This window comes from Octopus bimaculoides, chromosome 3 (assembly GCF_046866305.1).
Source record: "Octopus bimaculoides isolate indiv1 chromosome 3, ASM4686630v1, whole genome shotgun sequence".
Classification (NCBI taxonomy): Eukaryota; Metazoa; Mollusca; class Cephalopoda; order Octopoda; family Octopodidae; genus Octopus; species Octopus bimaculoides.
Genome location: NC_142930.1, coordinates 21,242,074 through 21,263,936, shown reverse-complemented (window position 1 = coordinate 21,263,936; position 21,863 = coordinate 21,242,074). Strand labels below are relative to the sequence as shown.

At 35.2% G+C, this 21,863-nt stretch overlaps 2 protein-coding genes across 2 annotated transcripts in view; both read left to right on the top strand.

The window, feature by feature from the left end:
- The first annotated feature begins 8,692 nt into the window (after nucleotides 1–8,692).
- On the top strand, nucleotides 8,693–9,860 carry LOC149136469 (protein GVQW3-like). The gene is made up of 2 exons (XM_089348335.1): nucleotides 8,693–9,417; nucleotides 9,668–9,860. The coding sequence occupies exons 1-2, from the start codon at nucleotides 8,825–8,827 to the stop codon at nucleotides 9,858–9,860; spliced, it is 786 nt and encodes a 261-aa protein (XP_089204461.1). The 5' UTR covers nucleotides 8,693–8,824.
- A 483-nt stretch (nucleotides 9,861–10,343) lies between these two features.
- LOC106884082 (sulfotransferase 1E1) overlaps nucleotides 10,344–21,863 on the top strand; it is a 16,498-nt gene continuing 4,978 nt past the window's right edge. Inside the window, exons 1-4 of the mRNA XM_014935301.3 lie at nucleotides 10,344–10,940; nucleotides 19,315–19,632; nucleotides 20,996–21,093; nucleotides 21,379–21,556. Of these exons, the coding sequence (XP_014790787.1) occupies nucleotides 10,730–10,940; nucleotides 19,315–19,632; nucleotides 20,996–21,093; nucleotides 21,379–21,556 (805 nt within the window). The 5' untranslated portion in view covers nucleotides 10,344–10,729. The remainder of the gene's footprint in view (nucleotides 10,941–19,314; nucleotides 19,633–20,995; nucleotides 21,094–21,378; nucleotides 21,557–21,863) is intronic.

The following is a 21,863-nucleotide window of genomic DNA, read 5'->3' as shown; positions in this document are numbered from 1 at the left end:
TATCGTGTATTTACTTAGCTTTGTAATTATGATTTTATATTTCTCTTTCAAATTTTATTTATTCTATTTTCGCCATTTCCCTCTTTCCGTGTTTGCACATTTGTCGTCTATTATACACAGCACTGATTGAAGTCGTTATTTCTACAGACATGAACAACACGAATCACGTGACTTTACTGTTTAGTTTTCTTTTTAGTTGCAAAGCTATTTAGACTATAAATACAAGTCAAGCTAATTCACTTCTAAATTATTGTGATGGGCTTATCAGTGAACCTAACATAACCTTACTTTTCCATATACATATACACGATATATATATATATATATATATATATATATATACATTTTCGTATACTCTCTCGCTTTCCATATCTATCTATCTATCTATCTATAATCTCTCTCTCTCTATCTATCTATATATATGTAAGTATATTAGTATATGCAAAGCCATACGAATAGAGAAAACAAATGTGTGTATGTGTGAGTGTGTGTGTGTGTGTGTGTTTGCATATCTGTGTATATGAGTATACATTATGTCTCTACATATGTTGATACCTTTGTCACAGGGCTGTCTTGTGTGGTTACCGAGATGCTTGTCAAATCATGTGACTTATCAGTTTATGGCCTTATACCTTTCTCAGGAAGTCCTAACGTTTCCAGAATAAGCATAGTCCTTATCGACATCAGCACTAACACATACACCCAGTCTTACTCTGACACTCTCTTCTAACCGCTCGTTTGCTATTGCCATCATCAACAACATGCTTACAACCATTGTCATATCTCAACGTCAACACAATCATCTGTCTGTTTGTCTGTCTGTCTGTATGTATGTGTGTGCATGTCTGTGTGTGTGTGTGTGTGTGTGTGTGTGTGTGCATGTGTGTGTGTGTGTGTGTGTGTGTGTGTGTGTGTGTGTGTGTGTGTGTGTGTGTGTGTGTGTGTGTGTGTGTTCGTGTGAGTAAAGAAATCGTGTGCAGGTGTGTGTATGTATTTGTGTGTGTGCGTGCGTATAATGACCTAAACAGCTAAAATAAATTTGGAAATCTTGCTTTATCTTGTCTGTCATCACACCACCAAAATTCAAAAAATGTAAAATTCCCTCCAATACTGAACGCTCTTTTGGATCTTTTCTGGATGCGATCCAGCATAGATTCAACATTTGGGATATGGATCTCGTCATCAGATCCTCAAAGCGTTGTGATATATTTCTTCCAGTATTTTATGTTTACCATTATAAGCTCGCAACTCATCCGATACAATCTGTGTTTCTGATGGAATGTAATTTGGAATGACCACTTTTTGTCCAACCTTTATTTTACTCCCTCCTAGTAAAATAGATTTTGTACTGGATGTTGTGTGATGAAATACATGCAGTTGTCTGCGCATAACAGGTGCCCAATCAACGACAGTTTTTCCGACGGTAGATTTAGTTTCAGCAGCTGTGGCCTTTTATAACATTACATAAATGAAAGTCATTAATTGTAACTAACTCCGTTAAATTTTTTTTTTTTTTTTTGGAAAACTAATTCGGAAGAATTAATTCGACCTTATGGTTTTACTCGCATTTTTTTTTTTTTTTTTGTGATAAACAGGATTTTAGTCAATCATTCCAACACAAAGTATCTAGTTCATAAAGTGACGTGGTTAAGGTGCTCAAAATTTACACCTTGTCTTGGATCGATGCTCGGCAGTTCTCAAGACTTGCTCGAGAGTTCTCAATTTTGGCTCTCTATCAGTTTTATTGCTCAGATTTATGTTCCTATTTTCGATGAGTTATCTGTACTCATACTTTTTTTTAAATAAAATTATTTTATTAAAAGTGGTCACACAAGATAATCGTTTTGAAGCATTTACTTAGTCATTCAATCTAGCCATCATATTTCTGCACAATCCTTAATTATTGCTGATTTCATTTTAATTTCTTTACACCTTGCAAGATTCTATATTGAAAAGACATATAAGGTGAACATTATCTTAAAGAATATTTTATAACTCAGACAGACGTGTAAGCACATAAATGATCTACTTATTGTAATTAAAGATGTATTACAAGAATATTATTAATATCTGTATGCACAGTAGATTAGAATTAATTTAAACATTGCAGCATTAAAATTTTACTTATGACGCATAGTGCCATTCTAATATAAGAAGAGTTGCAGGTTATAAAGCAATTGAACACACACAACTATTAATGTGAATGTTCTTGATATTTTAATTTCATCAAATATATCTATAGCCTAATATACAAACAATGAATAAGCACATCCCACAAATGTGTTAACAAGCTGAATATTGCATTTTAGTTAACTTGAGATCAACAATATGAAAGAAAAGAAATATATCTGAGATGACATAGACAAGAAAGCATAACGAACATGATATTGAATGCATAAGATATACTAAGGCAAAAAACTATTAACCACAGATAAACACGAAGCAATACAGAAGTACTTAGTTGTGGTCGTTATAATAGTTCTTGTTCTTGCCCCAGACCTTTGATGCTAGTTTTCCAGCTGTGACTATGCTGTCTTGTCTTGTCAAGGATTATATATTTAGTATTGTATTATCCAATATATATTTCTCTTTTGTTATGATGGAGGATGTAATTTGTGGGAGATTTGACTGCTTTTTCTGATAGGTTAAGTAACGGCGTAGAATCTCTGCAATACTTCAGTCATTGGTTCTCGTCAGTGATTTAGAACATCACTCTACGCAGTAAATCTATCTCCTAAACTTTGCAGCCAAATATTCTTCAAAAAATATACTGTCACTTAAAAGGTGAAACGTGATATTGGATAACGCAATTCACGAGAAAATTTGAGTGTTAAAAGGTATGGACAAGAGTGGAACGTTTTAGTTCAGAGTTCTGCTTGATCACGTCTATCATATAATAAAATAAACAGCTGGTACTTTCGAACTTATGTGTTGTTCAGTCTCAAACTGGTGAGTAAGAGAACGAGTACTGGGTTGTAGAGTGAGAAAACTTCAAGGTAGAAGGCGAAAATTACATCAAGCGGCTGTGTTTGAAACCGGAAAGCAACAAACTAGTTATGTCTCGACGTGGTATGTTGACAACTGTCATCGCTCAACTCTTAAATGCTACTGCTTGCCGACTACTGTTCGAAGTCAATAGACGGCCTCATGAACCATGTGGAAGATATATAGAAACAAAATGAGTCGCTACTTCTTCAAATAATCCAAGTTACCTGTACTGACCAATGCTGGGTCGTATATTTACATGTAAACGCTACCTTTAAATTCTACATAAGTCTAATTTTTCATAAGTCTAATGATGAAGTCGTAACTTTGAGTAAAATAGAGCTGAGTTAAACTGTTACCAAATACTTATGAAATTCCAACTAAATGCATTAAGTGGGGTGGTATTTCTTGTTTAGTTTACTTTCACGTGTAAATGTGTATGGTATGTGTGTGTGTAAAATGGTGACTTTGCACAGTGGAAAGAAAACTTTCTGCTAAGAGGAATTAACACTAACTGATCTCAGATGTTTAGCTAAGAGGTATACACAACTGGCCCCTGATCATGTATATACATATATACAACAAATATGCAACAGAAGTATAAAATATCCAGCTTAGTGCTGCATGACTGTTTTTCATGTTTAACTCGCACACAGTAAAATATAGCCAAATTGATCCTTCCTACGATTTCTCTTAGAATGGCGGAATTTGAATGCTGAGCCTTAAATTACTTACCTTAATATTATAGGGTTTCTTTATCAGCATTGCATTACAATTGATTTACTTTTGCAAATGGTGAAATCATGAACGCACAATGGTTATCCTTCAATCATTGAAAAATTAGATTTAATTAACATAAATTACTATCTCTGATCACCAAATACAAGAAACTCTTAGAACGCGAGAGAGATTCCCATTTATCCGTTTAAACATTTGTTTTTATAGCTAAGATTGTATATAACATTTTAAGGTCACACTGGATGCTTGAAATCGCTAATATGATATTGAAAGAAAAGAGTTTCTTTGATAAAAGAAGACATGCTAACAGATTGGGCACCAATTGAAAAGTTGAATTCCGTTGAGTCATCTCGATTCTTTACCACACACCTTCCAACGGAACTTTATGCAACCAGAATTGCTAAAGATCATAAAGTTATGAGCATGGAATGGGTTGACTATCGCAACGCATACGATATAATACCATATTCCTGAAGAACAAGAACAATGGAAATGTATGGAATAGCAGAAAATATGAGAAGTCATATGAAATAGCATGAATTGCTGGAGAACGAATTAACAGCAGGGAATCAAATATTAGGAGAGGTGAAAATCAAGGAAGGATATTCATGTTAGGAATGATCCCCTCGAGTGAAATACTACATAAAACAAAGTTGAGGTATGATCTGGGAAGAGGTAAGGGCAAACTGAACCACTTGCTGTTCATGGACGACATGAAGCTATTCACAAAAAAACTTAGGTAGAACTGGACAGCCTAGTCCAGTCTGTGCTTATTTTCTCCAATGATATTAAGATGGAGTTTGGACTCTCAAAATGTGCTACGATGGTGATAAGACGAGGAAAACTTGCCAGGACAGACGGCATATGTATGTCAAGTGGTGAAATGATGAAGACAAGTGAACCTGAATTCGGTTAGAAATACCTGACTGAGAAACGTAGATGGAATTAAACACAATGATATGAAAAGAAAAAGACAAAGAAAAACTACCTACGGTGTTTGAGAAAAATCCTGGCTTCAAAGATGAATGCCAGAAACATAATTTCAGCTATAAACTTGCGAGTACTCGCAGTAATTCGGTATGGCGCTGAAATCCTGAAGTGAATAGAAGAGGAGCTAAAGGAATTAGACAAGAAGACAAGAAAGCTACCAACGATACATGGAACCCATCATCCACGTGCAGACATTGATCGCCTATACATGAAGAGAGTAAATGGAGGAAGGGGACTAGTAAGTGTGGAAGGCTGCGTGCATATTGCACTCGAGAGTTTAATGAAATACCCAGCCCAAAGTGAGGAAACCAAGCTAGTGAAAGTTAAGAATAAGGGTGTATTGAGAGCAGAGAAAAAAGGGAAAGCAGAAGAAGTACGAAAAGGACATGAACAAGAATTACGCAAGAAGGAACTACACAATCTATTCCATGTAGCCACAACTGAAGATGCCGGCAAACATAGGTAGGATCACTGAAGAAAGGAACATTGAACAAAGAGACTGAGAGCACTATACTGGGCGCACAAGACCAAGCTTTGACCAAGATTGGAGGGTCAACCTTTGGAATGAGCAAGTGTCTCCGATGTGCTATATCTATAATAGAGTGGACGAAATCATAGACCGGACTTAGTGGTGGTGGACAAGATGCACCACATGTGCTATATAGTTGATGTTGCATGCCCCTTTGACCCACTAATGTTCAAGAAAGAAGGCGAGACACTAGATAAGTACCACCCTCTTATGTACGAAATAGCCTGGCTGTGAAAAATGAAGAAGGTGAACATAGTGCCAATCATTGTTGGGTCCTTGGCGACAATATTAGAAGGCATCATGAGGAATATACAGGAAATTGGAATAGAGTATCCAGTAGAACTGTTACAAAAGGTTTGCTTCCTTAACACGGCCAGAATAATCAGGAAAGTATTAGATAGTTGAAAAGAACAGATAGCATGATACCGCAGGCTACAGGCAGCAAGCCCGCTACAAATGCAAAACTCCAGAAGTTCCAACAAAACCTGAAATAAAAATACAAATAGCAATAATAATTATAATAATTGGGAGGACCACAGCAAATTACAAACATCACAGACGTGTGACAGCGAGCTGCCTGGGAAGATAGATCAAATCTGAAACCATCACGAAGCCGAAGTTAAGAATCCGCTAAAACAATCAAAGTGAAGTATGTTTTAATGTAAGTAATTTCAGGAAACCGAAATATTTCTCTTCATATATGGAGTATCTGAGTACCTTATTATTTTTTCTAATATATATATATATATATATATATATATATATATATATATATATATATATATATATCGTCCCTCCATAATTCTTTTGTCCCTCTGCCTCTACCTTTCTCTCTTCTCTTCCCACGTGACTAGTGTTCGGCCAAGCCTGATCTTTCTTTCTTGGGCGGCTGTTGTGCGTACAACATCGTTATTTCTCCCTGTGCCTGTGAAATCTTGTATCCCGGCTGTAAGGCTTTATTTCCATATACGCCAGCTTAATTTTATTCGTCCTAAGTCGAAAGACATCTGTTGTTACGTCTTTTTATCATTCCTACTGTATTTGTGAAACATTGTTCGTTTTTTCCGTCCTTGTTTTTGTATACATTCGCTGCTTTCTTCCAAGGAATCTAATGCTCTTAGCTTAGTTTTTCCTTGGGGCTGGCCAGATTGGAGCAATATCAAGAATAACCAGCCGAAATTGCAAGGATAATCTGGATCTCGACTGAAGAAAGAAAACTCCGAATGACCTGTCCGTGTTTTCTTTGTATCGTCTATCTGGATGTTTTGTGTTCTTGTCCCATTCTGTCACACACACACACACGCACACACACACACACACACACACACACACACACACACACACACACACACACACACACATATATATATATATATATATATATTAGCTTCTCCCTGATGTGCCGCCGCAGCAAAACGTCTGTGAAAATGTAAACATGTGGACTGCAATACTTCTAGACCAAAACTGCGAAACTGCAAGTAAATTTTTAATCTCATATGCAAACCTAGCTCTAAAAATACTCTATACATATGCACATTGTTGTTTCTCAGTTATTCGCTAATACATCAATAAATGTTCTATTTATACTACCCACGGATGCGTAGAAAACAAACATCGAACGCACGTTATTTAAATGACTTTAACAAAGGTGGTGTCGAGTTTCGTTCCCCTGAAGAGTGAAAAAGAGCAATTATGATCGATGTTCGGTGAAAAAAAAACAATAAATAGAGAATAAAGAATAAAATAGAAAGAAATAGAGAATTTCGTCTTGTGAGCTCGAGCAATCGCGATACGAAAGAAGCTTCAATACACCTCCAGAGGATGTGTTCTCTGTCAAAAAGTTAGCGTTGTAAAGACGGACCCATCTCTTATTGTCCCTGCCCTAACGAATAACAAAACTAAAACGAACGATGGACAGATGAAAACGATTACAATGAAGTGATACACGCTTACTACAATGCAACACTATACAAAAAAACACAGGAATATATTCATACAGTAAATACCCAGTAAAACGAACAACTCCCTACTACATGTGCCATGAAGGGCCAATACCCAACAGAAGAACAGCGCACAATACACACACAATACAAACATTACTACAACAGAACAGTCAAATTAAACCCTGTAGCAAAATATACTCCCCAAACGACCAAAAAAAAATGCAATGTTGCACACATCTCAGCAGCACGAAAGTTTAAAATGTGGTGCAATAGAAACTTACTTGAAGCTATCAGATGTTGAATAATAATAGTGATGATGACTATGATTGTGAAGAACATTACCATTATCTTACCTCAGTTTATGAGAGACAAGATTTTGCGCAGAAACTCTGATTGAAACAGTGAAAATTTAGTTTGAACTTTTCAGGCAAGGCCTCTTGTTTAACAATGGTTCAGTACAGATGCAAAATGACTACAGCTATTACCCTAAGATAAAATCAGTAGATTAAGGAAACGGAAGTGTACTAGGGAAGAAAATAGGATAGTAATGCAGTGTTACTTAGAAAGTGTACCTAAAAGAAGGGGTTATAGAAAACGAATGTTAACATTTTGGGTAAAGAAGGGTGTTTAAAGTGACTGAGCAGAGACAAGTAGATGAAGCTAATGCCATTAGGAGAAGAAAGTGGATGACAGACATAAAAGTGGAAGAGGTCACCAGAGAACTGGCAAAGAAAGACCAAACAATTGAAAAACCAAGCAACAATATAGATGCAGTTAAAACCAAAGAAGGATCTAGAGGAAAGAATGACAACAGCACTACCAGTCAAGAAGGAACAATTGGCACTAGCGAATTAAGAAACTTAAGTGAGGAAGACCAGAAGATCAGCATTAAAAGGAGCAAACAGAAGGAAGCTGCTAGATATGATTAGGAAGGTAGATTCTGTTATCTGTAGGATAGATACTAAAAATATAGGTAACACTAACTTATTGATCTACGTAGGAGGGGTAGTTGTTTCTAGAAGATTAGGTATTCCTCAAGGAAAGATTATGAAAAAACAAATGTGGAGTGATGTCTTTAAGACAAAATCTGAAAAGAATGGAAGCTTGTTTTATAGCCGGTTTGATTACTGTTTGTGTAACACTACTTTTATATGTTTCCTATTTGGAAATAGATAATAAATATATTTTACTTTTGAAGTAGGAATATATATTGATAAACACGTCACTTATAACTTACTTATAAATGTTATCATTATACATAAATCCTGACTCCAGCTACATAAATACCATAGCGAGAAATATATACTTTAAAACGCTAACGGACATTTTATGCGTGCATGTATGTTGAAGATAAATAAATTTGTGTTCTTTTAACCGCTATAAAAACCACAGTTTCATAATTACAGAAATAAATTTCACTAACAAGTTGAAGAACATGAAGAAAGAGAAAATAATTACTACATTACGAGGGGTGTATGAAAAGTCTTGAGCCTAACCTAGAAACGGGGCTGCTAGGTAGCTGAAACAATTTTTTCTGGTTAGTACAGTCTTTTCGGGGTATTCTTGCTCATTTTCATGATTCTGATATTTTAAATTTTTTTTGCTGCAGATTTTTGAATAAACAAGTGTCGAGGTTACAATGAAAATGGAGAAAACTGAGTATCGTGCTGTCATAAAGTACCTTCATTTGAAAGGCATGACTCCATCAGAAATCCATGAAAATATGGTGAGAACCTTAACAGACAATGCTCCTTTATATGCGACAATCAAACGCTGGGTAAATGAATTCCAGCGTGGCAGGGAGAGTGTGGAAGATGATCCCAGACCAGGGAGACCTCTAACTGCAACCACCGAGGACAACATTGACCTTGCTCTTGGTATGATAATGCAAGATCGTCGAATATCATGTCGTCAGATAGCCAAGAGATTGGACATTTCAACTGAAAGAGAAGACAACATTGTGACAAAAGAACTTGGATTCTCAAAAGTTTCTGCAAGGTGGGTCCCTCGCCTTTTGACTGAACAGAAACGTACCAGGTGCACTTTGTCCACGAGCAATCTGGAACTGTTTGAAGCCGATGAAGAGAATTTTCTGGCTCGTTTCATTGCTATGGATGAAAGTTGGGTTCATCACTACCAGCCTGAAACCAAAGAACAATTAAAGCAGTGGAAGCACACATCTCCTACTCCAAAGAAGGCCAGGGTCATTCCTTCAGCTGGCAAGGTCATGGCGTCAGTTCTTTAGGGTTCTCTAAGTGTCTTGCTGATAGATTACCTTGAAAAGGGTCACGCCATGACAGGACTGTATTATTCTCAGCTACTGAAACGCCTCCAAGAAGCAATCAAAGAAAAAAGGCTGGGAATGCTCACCAGGGGAGTCCTTTTTAATCACGACAATGCTCCAGCCCACACCTCAGTGGCTGCCATGGCAACATTCGTGATTGTGGATATGAACTTGTTCCCCATCCGCCTAATTCGCCAGACTTAGCTCCTTTGAATTTCATCTATACCCAAAATTGAAAAATGCCTTGGCTGGTCGCCATTTTGCCGTCATAGACGCTGTAGAAAGTTTCTTGGAATCTCAAACAAAAGAGTTCCTCTACGCCAGGATAATGGCGCTTCAGCACTGCTGGAGAAAGTGTTCAGCTATCGAGGAGGACTATGTTGAAAAATAAATCATCAGAAGTCTTGTACCGTGTTTTGTTTTTTGAGGCTCAAGACTTTTCATACACCCCTCTTATTTTATTTATGTACATTTAGCATTTATAGTACAATTGGGAAGGAAAGTCATTTTGTCGTAGAGAATTACGACTTAAAATTTACACTAGCTAATCCTTCGTACTAACTACTAGAGTTCACAATTCAAATAAGTCTTGTTGGATTTTTATCATAGACATGGCATAAAAAATAGCCAATATCTCAATGAGTGAGTGTTGTGGAGTTTAGTAACATCCTACGATCACTGAGTAATTTCCCAAAAAACAAGGTTTTTATAACTGCTCATATCCGAATTCTAAGAACCGTATTTCGTGAAACATTTCTTTGATGAAAGTTTAGAATTCGTATATGGGCAGTAGTTTTAACCAATGGGATACCAACAATTATGCTTGTTCGGGCAAACGATCATTACGTCATATTGTCGCCTTTTGTCACTTGCTACACTTAGAAACTGAACAACTCCGTGAAAGCCATCATAACCGCCTTTCATTATATGTTCCACGTTGACTGCTGCAACTGATATTAGTGCGAATGAACTTTGAAATTTGTACTGCACGTATAGTATGTATTCGTAATCTGTAATCAGTTCAAAATCAGACATATTAAAATATTCAAATCAAGGTTTAATGATAAAAAATATCAACATACTTCAACATATTATACAAGGAGAGATAGAGTGTTATGTTTCATTTGACAGGCACATCTGATAAATGTGCATAATAAATACTTTCTGAGCTGTAAATTAGTCTCACACTAAAGGACAACAAAAGAAACTGATAGGATTTTTTTTTAATCGATTACAATAACTAGTACATCAACAACTACAATGGATAAAGAAATCAACCCTGAAGAAATAAAAAAAGAAATTGAAAGTAATTTTAAGCAATACTTCGGCAAAGATGGAGAACCTATATCTGTTTATCAATATAAAGGACACAATATTCTGCATCTCGACATGGCATCGTCAGCTTTATCGAAACTACATACGGTGAAAATTAGACTTGATGATATTTTGATGCTTTCCTTTCCTGCAGCAGGTCAGATGTTACTATCTCAATTTTGTTAGGCAAAATATTTTTCATTGTAGCCTCTGTTTAGAGGTTCACTGAGACTAGGTGTGTTTGCATGTGTGTGTGTATGCATGTGTCTATATGACGTTCGTACGTGTACTTAGGTTTGTAAAGATTTTATTTCGTCTTTGGATTTGGTTTGCAAGATTCTTTATGTGAGTTCGTGTGTTGAAGCATATTCTGTTGTCTGGGGAGAGCAATTTTCTTTTTGTGCCTTATAATTTAACACATTCACCGGTAAAATTTCCACTTTCTTATTTACAAAACTAACTGATCATGCCGCTTTCCTCCCTCCAGTTGTAGAGAGAATATTTACCTCCACCATTCACGAGTCGCCTATACAGCTAAGTGCTCTACAAGTGCGAAACTAATGTTCACTCTCTGACCATTTTAGCACACTTCTTTATGAAATACTTTATGAAAATATATGAAATACTGACATACATGTACGTGCGCGCCCGTATAAAAATATTAATATATAAAATCCGTTCTGTCTGTCTATCTATCTTTTTGTGTGCTTATAACTCGAGTATTGTTTTTCGAACACCATCCGGAGTATTCGAGTGGTCCCAAGCAGTGCTCTTTTCTGCAAGTGCTCCACCCTTATTGCAGCCCCTATTCGTTCCACGTACTTCTCGAGACTTTTGCTCACTGTTCCCAGGGCTCCGACAATCATTGGTACTACTACTACCTTTTTCATCGATCACAACTGCTTAACCTGTCATATCTCTCGACTTTTCTTTCTTCCCTGTCGCATACCTCGTTGTCAGCTGGGTTTGCTATGTCTAAGATCTAGGATCGTTTGCTTTCTTTCTCAATTAACACTACATCTTGTTTCTTATTCTCTATATCATGGTCGCACTGAATCATAAAATCCTATAGGATCTTTGCATCATCATTTTCGATAATGCCTTCGGGTTTATGTTTCGCTCTGTCAAGTCCATACTTATCGCAAGTTGTCCAGTGGACAATTCTTGCTATATTGTATGACGAATCTTATATATATATACTTTCTGGGCTAGTCGCGTATATTGACTGGTAATATGCCGTACGGTTTCACCATTTTGTCCACAAATTCTGCACTTATCACTTTCTGATGTGTTGTCTATTATGTATTTGATGTAATTGATTCTTAATGCTTGCTCTTGGGCAGCATAGATTAGAGTTTCCGTTTCCAGTCTTAAATCACTTTTAGTCATCCATAGCCATCTTTTTTCTCTGTCTGTCTTATCTTCAACATCCCTATGAAATTGTCCATGCATTCTTTTCTTTATCTACCTATTTTCAGTTTCATTCATTCTCAAGTGCTTGTACAGTGCTTTACCTTTGCAGTCTTTCATCCCACACAAGGCTGAGTTTCTTACTTCCAATAATAGCGGTCCTGTGACATTTTTTACAAACCATACTACGCTGTTTTCTTCTGTTCTAATGCTGTGCTCGCATCCAATCAGTCCTATTCCTCCTCTTTTTCTTGGTACATACAGTCTGCCTGTGGCACTTTTTGGGTGGAGTATCCCATATCAAAGTTAGCAACTTCCTTGTCTTTCTATCTAAGGTGTTTACTTCGTCTACTGTCCATGCAGTTACCTCTGCTCCATATCTAAGAAGTGAAACCGCCCAGGTGTTGATAACTTCAATCTTATTCCGTCCGTTTAATTTCGACTTAAGGACCAGTCTCAGTGTGCACAAGTACTCCACCTTAAATTTTTCTGTCATTTCTTTCTCCGTCAATTTATCCATTTCCAATAACGACAGACTGGAGTCAGACCAGTATCTCTGAGCCTGCTGGGTGCAACACTGTCACCATCAAGGGCTTTAGTTTCATTACCACCATTATTCACAATATTTTATTTTTTCATTGTCACTCATATATGAGGTAGCAATTATCAGGTTGCGCAATTACCAGTATTTTTATTGTGACACCATCACTAGATGTAGCATCGATCAGGACATAGGGAGGTTCCAACCACTTCCTTTCACTATTATTACTATCATCACTGATATTATGATTTTCATTTTTGTACTATTTGTCATTGTTAATATTTCCTCTGCTCCGACATGAGTTTTGGCTAAACTATTATTATTATTGTTGTTGTTGTTGTTGTTGTTCTGGAAGACTCTCGGATAGTTCTTAATTACCGGTTGTTCTTTACTTGAAAGCAGGCAATGACAAATCACCAAAGGCTTCAAGTAGTGCCTTCTCCTGTGACTCAAAGAGACAACACTCTCCTTAGAATGGGAGCTATACCCAACAATGTTGTCTTCTGGATCACTTCAAGCCTGAGAGCAGCGCCAATATTCTTAATATGTTTTTTAAAGCCCTTGGAAATTGCTCCTAATGTTCCAGTTACCACTGGTATCACCATTACTTTCCTCATACCCCATAACTTTACTATCTCGTCCCGCAGTGGCTGGTATTTCTCAGTTTTCTGTTTCCTTACATTTCACCCTTGAATTGCCTGGTATTGCATCATCTATCATCTTCACTTCTTTTTCATCTTTATAGATGATCACTATATCTGGCCGTCTCACCTCTATGACTTGGTCGCACTGTATGTTAAAATCCCAGAATATTTTGCAATGTTCGTTTACCGTTACTCCCTTTGGCCTGTGTTCATATTATTATTATTATTATTATTATTATTATTATTATTATTATTATTATTATTATTATTATTATTATTATTATTATTATTTAAATAACGTGCTTTCACTTCACTACCGAGCGCAGCTCTGTGCGCCTTGGGTATGTGCTGTGGTTTGCTGTGGTGCTCTTATGTTTACTGTATTGAAAGTGTTTTGCGTAGAATGTGTGCCGTACCCAGTAGTGCAATTTTCTCTATGTTATGTATATTTGTAAGTCCTGGTGTTTTTGTTATGTATTTGTCTGAATATTTTTTTATTATACCTAAGGCACCTACTATGATAGGAATTGTTTGCGTTTTCAGATTCCACATTCGAGTTACCTCTATTTCCAGGTCTTTGTATTTTGAAAGTTTTTCCATTTCTTTTAGGGAAACGTTGTCATCTGCTGGTATTGATACATCAATTAGAAAGCATTTTTTCTTTCATGATATTTGACAACTATATCTGGTCTATTGATCTTAATTTCTCTATCTGTGTGTATTATTATTATTATTATTGTTCAGTAGTTTTATTTTTATAACGTGCTTTCACTTCACTACCGAGCGCAGCTCTGTGCGCCTTGGGTATGTGCTGTGGTTTGCTGTGGTGCTCTTATGTTTACTGTATTGAAAGTGTTTTGCGTAGAATGTGTGCAGTACCCAGTAGTGCAATTTTCTCTATGTTATATATATTTGTAAGTCCTGTTGTTTTTGTTATGTATTTGTCTGAATATTTTTTTATTATACCTAAGGCACCTACTATGATAGGAATTGTTTCTGTTTTTAGATTCCACATTCGAGTTATCTCTATTTCCAGTTCTTTGTATTTTGAAAGTTTTTCCATTTCTTTTAGAGAAACGTTGTCATCTGCTGGTATTGATACATTAATTAGAAAGCATTTTTTTTTCTTCATGATCTTTGACAACTATATCTGGTCTATTTGCCTTAATTTCTCTATCTGTGTGTATTGGCATATCCCAGAGTATGGTTGCTTTCTCGTTTTCTGTGACCTTTTCTGGCGTGTGTTTATACCATCTTTTTTCTGTTGTTATTCCATATTGTTGGCATAGCTTCCAGTGTATATAGGTCCCAGCTCTGTCGTGTCTGTGAATATATTCCTTCTTAGCCAGGACTGGGCAGCCAGAGATAATATGATTTATTGTTTCTTGTCGATCTCCACATATTCTACAGTTATTATTATTATTATTATTATTATTATTATTATTATTATTATTATTATTATTACTATTATTACTATTACTATTATTATTATTATTATTATTATTATTATTATTATTATTATTATTTACTTTGAATCTGGGGCGAGTGAAAGATGAGATGTTACACTTTGACTGAAAGCTTGGGGAGGGGAAATGGCAGGGGCAGTAGTGAAATATCTTCATGTAATACAACACAGACATTAAAAATTGATAGGGTTTTTCTAAAGATGTGGGTAGTACTTGTCACCACAATCTTTCGAATTTCTCTGAGAGATGGTTCTCCTGGGATTTTATCTAGATGTTTCTGACATCCCTTTCTTATTATACCTAGGGCACCTACAATAACATGAACAGCTCACGCTTTAAGATGCCACATCCTTTGTATTTCAATTTCCAATATTTACTTAATTTGTCAAATTCCTTTACAGCTATATTTTTATCATTAGTCTACAAGTATTATATTAGTCTACAAGTGTGTATATTAGTCTACAAGTATGTTCTTCCCCGTCTATAATAATTATGTCTGGTCGATTAGCCTGGATCGTTCTATCAGTGTTGACTGGAAAATCCCAGTGGATAGTGACATCGTTACCTTCAGCGACAGGCTAATGTTCATATCAGTAAACAGGAGTGCTGATTTTATAGTGTTTACATATTTTCCAATGTAAATACTGTCCTATCCTATCATGGCCATTTTTGTATTCGTTTAGTGTCAGCACAGGATATCCAGAGACGAGATTATTATTATTATTATTATTATTGGCAAACAGAACACAGTCGTGTGTCGATAAGCCAGCTGGAGGAGATGTCCTCCTGGGGCTAAAAGCAACAGTAACATCCACCCCTAGGGGTCAGCCACACTTAAGTGGCAATATACTACACTTTATCGTGCAGTTACTGTTAATACTTCATTTAGAGAATTAACATTGATTATTATTATTATTATTATTATTATTATTATTAATTATTATTATTATTATTATTATTATTATTAAATATTATTATTATTATTATTATTATTATTATTATTATTATTATTATTATTACTACTACTACTACTACTATATATATGTGTCAGTATATGTGCGCATTTGTGCGTGTATTTGCGTCAGTATTTGTCCTCCACCACTGCTTGACAAACTGTGTTGGTTTATGTTCTTGTAACATTAGTGTTTCGGCAAAAAATAACCGATAGAATAAGTACAATGACTCAAACACATAAATACTGGGGTCGTACGACTAAAATTCTTCAAGGTAGTGTCCCAGTATGGCCGCAGTATAATGACTGAATCATCTAAATGACAAAAGATAAAAGACTGCAGCATTCCCTATACATGTCTTCACTATTAACTGTTGCATTCAGTGTTTGCACACTTTTTTCTGAGAAACAGGTTTTCAGTCAACCATCCCGAAATAGTCAGAACCTTCTTCAATTACTGACGTATTCAACACATTCAAAGTCCATACATTGTCCTAGCTCTCCATATCAGTCAGAACTTGGTCAGCAGTTCCCAATTTTGGTTTTCATCTCACTTTATCTCTCAGCTTTACCTCGCTGATTACCATTAACTTTCTCTACACATAATTTTAGAACGATTATTTTCATCAAAAATGATACCGCAAAGTAGTCGTTTTCAAACATTTACTTAATCAGTCATTCAGGTTACTCATGTTATTTCAGTACAATCTCTATATACTGTTGATTTAATTTTAATTGATTCCACTTTTTCTACATCTTGCATGTTTCTATTTTGAAAATATAAAGTTAAACTTTAGTTTAAATTCAAATAGATGCGCAACCATATAGATAATCTACTAGCTATAATTACCACTGTCTTACAAATCATTAATATATGTATGCACAATAGCTTTAGAGTAAGTTTAAACAACGCATTACAGCATCATATCATTTATGATGCTATAATGATAATTTTAAGATGTAATAATTGCAATTTATTAAAAGTAGAATTGCAGATTATAAAGAAATACAGCTGACATATCTGATAACATTTTAATACAACTGACTATTAATGCACATATTCTTCCTGTTTTAAATAACATGAAATATATATCTAGCACAATGTATAGACAAGGAACTAAACACAACCCAATCACAAATGTAGTAACAGACTGAGTATTACAATTTAATTAACTTGGAATCAATATGAAAGAAAAGAAATATATTTGAGATCACAAATAGACAAAAATGCATAACAAAGATAATATTGAAAGCATGAAATATACATAGAGATAGGCATAAAACTCTTGATCACTCATAAGCACGAATTGGTATGGGAGTACCTAGTTGTGGTCGTCATAGTTGTTTTTGTTCCATCTTAATTCTCATTTGATGACAGTTTTTCCTGCTGTGACTACGCTGTCTTGTCTTCGGGAAAAATGTGTCCAGTACTACATTATCCAATGTATACTTCCCTATTGTAATGATGTAGGATGTTATTTGTGGGAGATTTGCCTGCTATTTCTGATACATTGAGTGACTGCGTAGAAGCTCAACGCAATATTTCAATCATTGGCTCTTCTTAGTGATTCCAACATTCACTCTATGCAGTAAATTTATCTCCTAAAACTGTCAGCCAAACTATCTTCAAATATCACACTGTCGTCTAAAAAGCGAAACGTATATACTAGACAATGCAATTCTCGAAACACTTTTTAATATTGAAGATTTATAGACATAAGTGGAACGTTTTCGTTCAGAGTTTAACAACGTCAGCTAGTACTTGCCCAGTTCCAGGCTGGTAAGAGAGCAGGTACTGAGTTGTAGAGTGAGACAACGCGTCAGAGAAGAAGGCAAAGATTATATTATTAATATCTATATGCACAGTAGCTTTAGAATAAATTTAAACAACAACTTACAGCATCAACATATTATTTATTAATCATTAGTTCTCAATAAAATCCAAAAGATTTTCATGACAATTGACATCTGAACAGTAAATAAAGTAAATGAAAGCACTTTATTCATACGAGATTTATGTATGTTATATAGATTAATTTAATGGAATCATGGCAGATACTCAAGAGTCTTGTTCAGTCAAAACATTTTATTTTATTCGAGAATAATGAAACTTAAATGCGTGATTCTTTCACGAAGCTGCATCGGAAGATATCTAAAACACGGCTGACAGCAGGAAATGATGATGAAATGCAGTTTCTGTGGTGAAGCATAAACTTGAAATCGAGAAGGCATGTAAGACTTACAGAAAAATAGTTAAACTACTTGATTATCAAAAGATTATTTTGACAGTATATGTTTGCATGAGAAACTAGGTTATATTTCTTAAGAATTCTAAAGTATTCTTTGAGAATGTCCAGTATTGTTTCTTGCATCGTTTCTCTTGGCATACTTGAGTTAACATCAGTTTTTACGCTAACATCTTTTGATACATGCCTGATTTAAAGATTAAGAGCCTGAATTTTTGTATCAATAATTTAGATTTACTTGGATGGATCCACTGAAGATCATCGCTTTTATGTTGACTCCGAATTTGCATCATATTTTCGCAGAACGTCTCTTCAAAATTGGCCTGTACGTATGTCAGGTCGGTGTGTCTAAGAGAGCTGAGCCTTTTTTGATAGATATTAGTCTTAATTATTAAATACACTGAGGTTAACACCAAATAATATTTTTTGCCTTTAATTCTGGATAATGTTGTGTATTGCAAGACTATATGAGATGTATTTTCCACGAAAATTGTTATGCTTTGTAGTACTTTCTTTCGTGTACCTACTCCATATTACCTCCTAGGTCACGGTTAGCTCAAGAAACAAGCCATGCCAAATCATATATGCTGTATCATTATTGTTTTATGGCTTTAATGTATGAATGTTTTTCTCGAATAGATCGGCATCTTCCAATTATTAACATCATATAGAAGTCTGAATGACAGCCTCTCTTAATTCATATAATTTCACTGTTTCTCAAATTCTTGTGAAAAGTAAAAAAAACAATGTTAATTTGTGTTGACATTGAGGTACTTGTGTTGCTGGTGCAGTGCATTGGAACTCAGATACATTTATGCTTGAGTAGTTGGGCGTGCGTGTGCGCGCGTGTGTATGTGTGTGCTTCAGGATTCTTTTCCATGCTCGTCTCGCATATGGAGAAATACAGTCAAATGAATAAATCCCATGATTTCACTCTTGAATGATGGAGCTTAAATTTCAGAGGAGTGGAATTTGAACACTGAACATAAAATTACGTACCTCAATAACATAAGATTTCTTTTTCAGCGTCTACGGCCTTATTACACATTTAATTTTGCAAACCTGTTTATTTTCTAACTTCATATAATTCTATAAACGGTGAAATCATGAACGGACAGCGATTAATTTTTGACTGTTAAAAGATTAGATTTAATTACTGTAAATAAATATCTCTGATCACTAAATATATGCGTTCCTTAGATCGTCTGAGAGATTCATATTTATCTATTTATACATTTGTTTTAATAGCTAAGATTGTATATCACATTTCAGGGTCACATTGGATGTTTGAAATTGTTAATATGATATTGACAGGAAACAGTGAAAGGGTTTCCTTGCTAAAAGAAGACATGTTATTAGATAGTGCACCTGCTGAACTACTTGATTCCACTAAATCACCTCGATTCTTGAACACGCATCTTCATCCTGAACTTCTGCCTCCAGAATTGCTAAAGGATCATAAAATTATCTTCCTCAACCGCAACCCAAAAGCTGTGCTGGTGTCGTCGTACAGACATACATTAAACGTTAATTTGTTGGACTACAAAGGAGATTTTCCAAGCTATTTTGATCTTTGGATAAAAGGAGAAGGTAAGCCTATCAAGTTATTGTTACTACTAATAATTTGTTACTACTACTAATTTGAAAGTTTATTTCATACTCTTCTGTAGGTGAAATATGGAAATGAAATTAGTTATCCCTCCATGTTATTTCTGCCTGTACCCCACAAAGCCATGCATCTACAAATGTATCGTTGTATCTGAACATAGATCTTGTCACAATCAAAGTCGTGTATCGATAATGACATTCAACCGAGATGTATAAGTGCAACCTTAGACGTTTATCTTACATATTCCTTGTCGTTCTTCTTAGAACATGTATGTTCTTCTCAGATATTGATTTGAAGATTTTGAATTGCATCTAACATTTAAACGGCGCTGCCCCAGCATGGCCACAGCTTAGAGCTGAAACTGATAAACAAAAAAACATTCGTAGATGTAGTAGTGAATCATCTGCAGACGAAACGCAAAATGAGCATCCAACGTTGATATTTATGTATTTCATTTCAATTTAAACCAGAGATTCGCGTTCAAAAGCAACAATCTTTTTCTTTTCAGTTTAACACCACACCCAAGAATTATCAGAGTCATCCTGTTGCAAGCATTCGGTTCCTGTCTCTTTACTGCTAGTCTAGGAAGCATTGTCAATGACCATGTACCCTATATTTCTCTCCTGATAAAATCATCGACACAATCCCAACGTCGTGACTCATCTGTGCTGCTTTTCATCCTCTTACATTTCCATCATTTTGCTTTAAGATGTTACTGTTGGTTCAATTCCATGCTTCGCACCTGGTCTATCCGTCCTTTGTATTCATGGAGTAACTTATTTGTCTTCTCCTCAGACCACTTCCCCACTCATTTTTATGGATTTTAACGTTTGTCTCATATTCTCTCAACACTTTTTATTTCATATTCTCTTATTGATATTTTCTACCTGGTCACAAAATACATATCAAGTCAAGTCTATTTTTTCATTTAATTTTTTTTAGATTATATCAATGGAAGTATACTCTGATCTCATGTTAACTAAGAACATATTATATTCAATATTCTGAGATTTTCAATGCATTATATCGGAAAATTCATATTTTTATTAAACTTTTTTATCTATTATCAATCACCTCTGTTGTATGCACAGAAATACTATCAATATGACGTTGCAAATATCTATGTTAGATGCACTGATGAAAATATAAATTTCACAAATTCTCTCTATAATTGTCTGTAAAATATAAAATTTTGTACTCACTTCCCAAAAAGTTGCCTAAAATATTTTCGTTTTAAGCATTGCATTGTCATTATAATTTAATTTAACGTTATGAGCAGAGGGTTTGGCTATTCTTTTGAAAGTTATTACATAAACATATCAATTTATTCTTTTAATTTTTCAGTTCCTTATGGTGATTACTTTGAATACGTTCAGGAAATTTATGCTCTATGTAAAGATAACCCAAATGCACTTATCATAACTTACGAAGAAATGAAAGCAGTAATTATATATTAATTATGTTTAATTTTATAATAATTTATTTCGTGTTTTTGTTTCCCGTGTACACAAAAGATATCCAAAGTATAAAGTTTAACTTTTAAATAATTCCAATTGAAAAAGTATAATTACCACATAGAATATATCCCTTCACATGCCTTCCACATTTTTTTAATGCATTTCTTTTAACGTATTAATCAGAGAAATTGTTTTACGCATGTAAGAAAACATTTTAACGTTAAATACTGAAAATTTCACAATTTGACTTCAATTATTTCTCTTCAACAGGATATGTCCAAAGCAGTGTCACGTGTTGCTAAGTTCTTGGGGAAAACTATTTCAGACCAACTTACAGAGAGTATTGTTGATATGTGTTCATTTGATAAAATGAAATCTGAGAAAAATGTGACTAATTCGTTTTTAATCAAAGATCATTTCGTAGAAGGCGGTACTATCTACCATTCTGGTAATTATGTTAATATTTTATTCCAATAAACTTTCTTGTAGGGTGCTTTTACGTGCCACCTGCAAAAAAACCAGTCCAGCGACACTGGCCACAACCTTGCTCGAATATTTTTTTACGTGCCACCGGCACAAGTGCCAGTAAGGCAACGCTGGTAACGATCATGCTCGAATGGTGCTTTTTACGTGCCACCAGTCAGCTGCTCGGATAGTGCTCTCAGCGCTCCCAATTTCGATTTCACTTGCCTCAACAGGTCTTCACATGCAGAGTTTAGTGTCCAATGAAGGAAAGGTACGCATAAGTGGGCTGG

What these genes read in the sequence shown, in the direction of transcription:
- LOC149136469 (XM_089348335.1), top strand. Translation starts at nt 8,825, where the DNA reads ATGAAAATGGAGAAAACTGAGTATCGTGCTGTCATAAAGTACCTTCAT. An exon ending in TCAGCTGGCAAGGTCATGGC is followed by an intron (nt 9,418 to 9,667) that starts GTCAGTTCTTTA and finishes CTAATTCGCCAG; the next exon opens with ACTTAGCTCCTTTGAATTTC.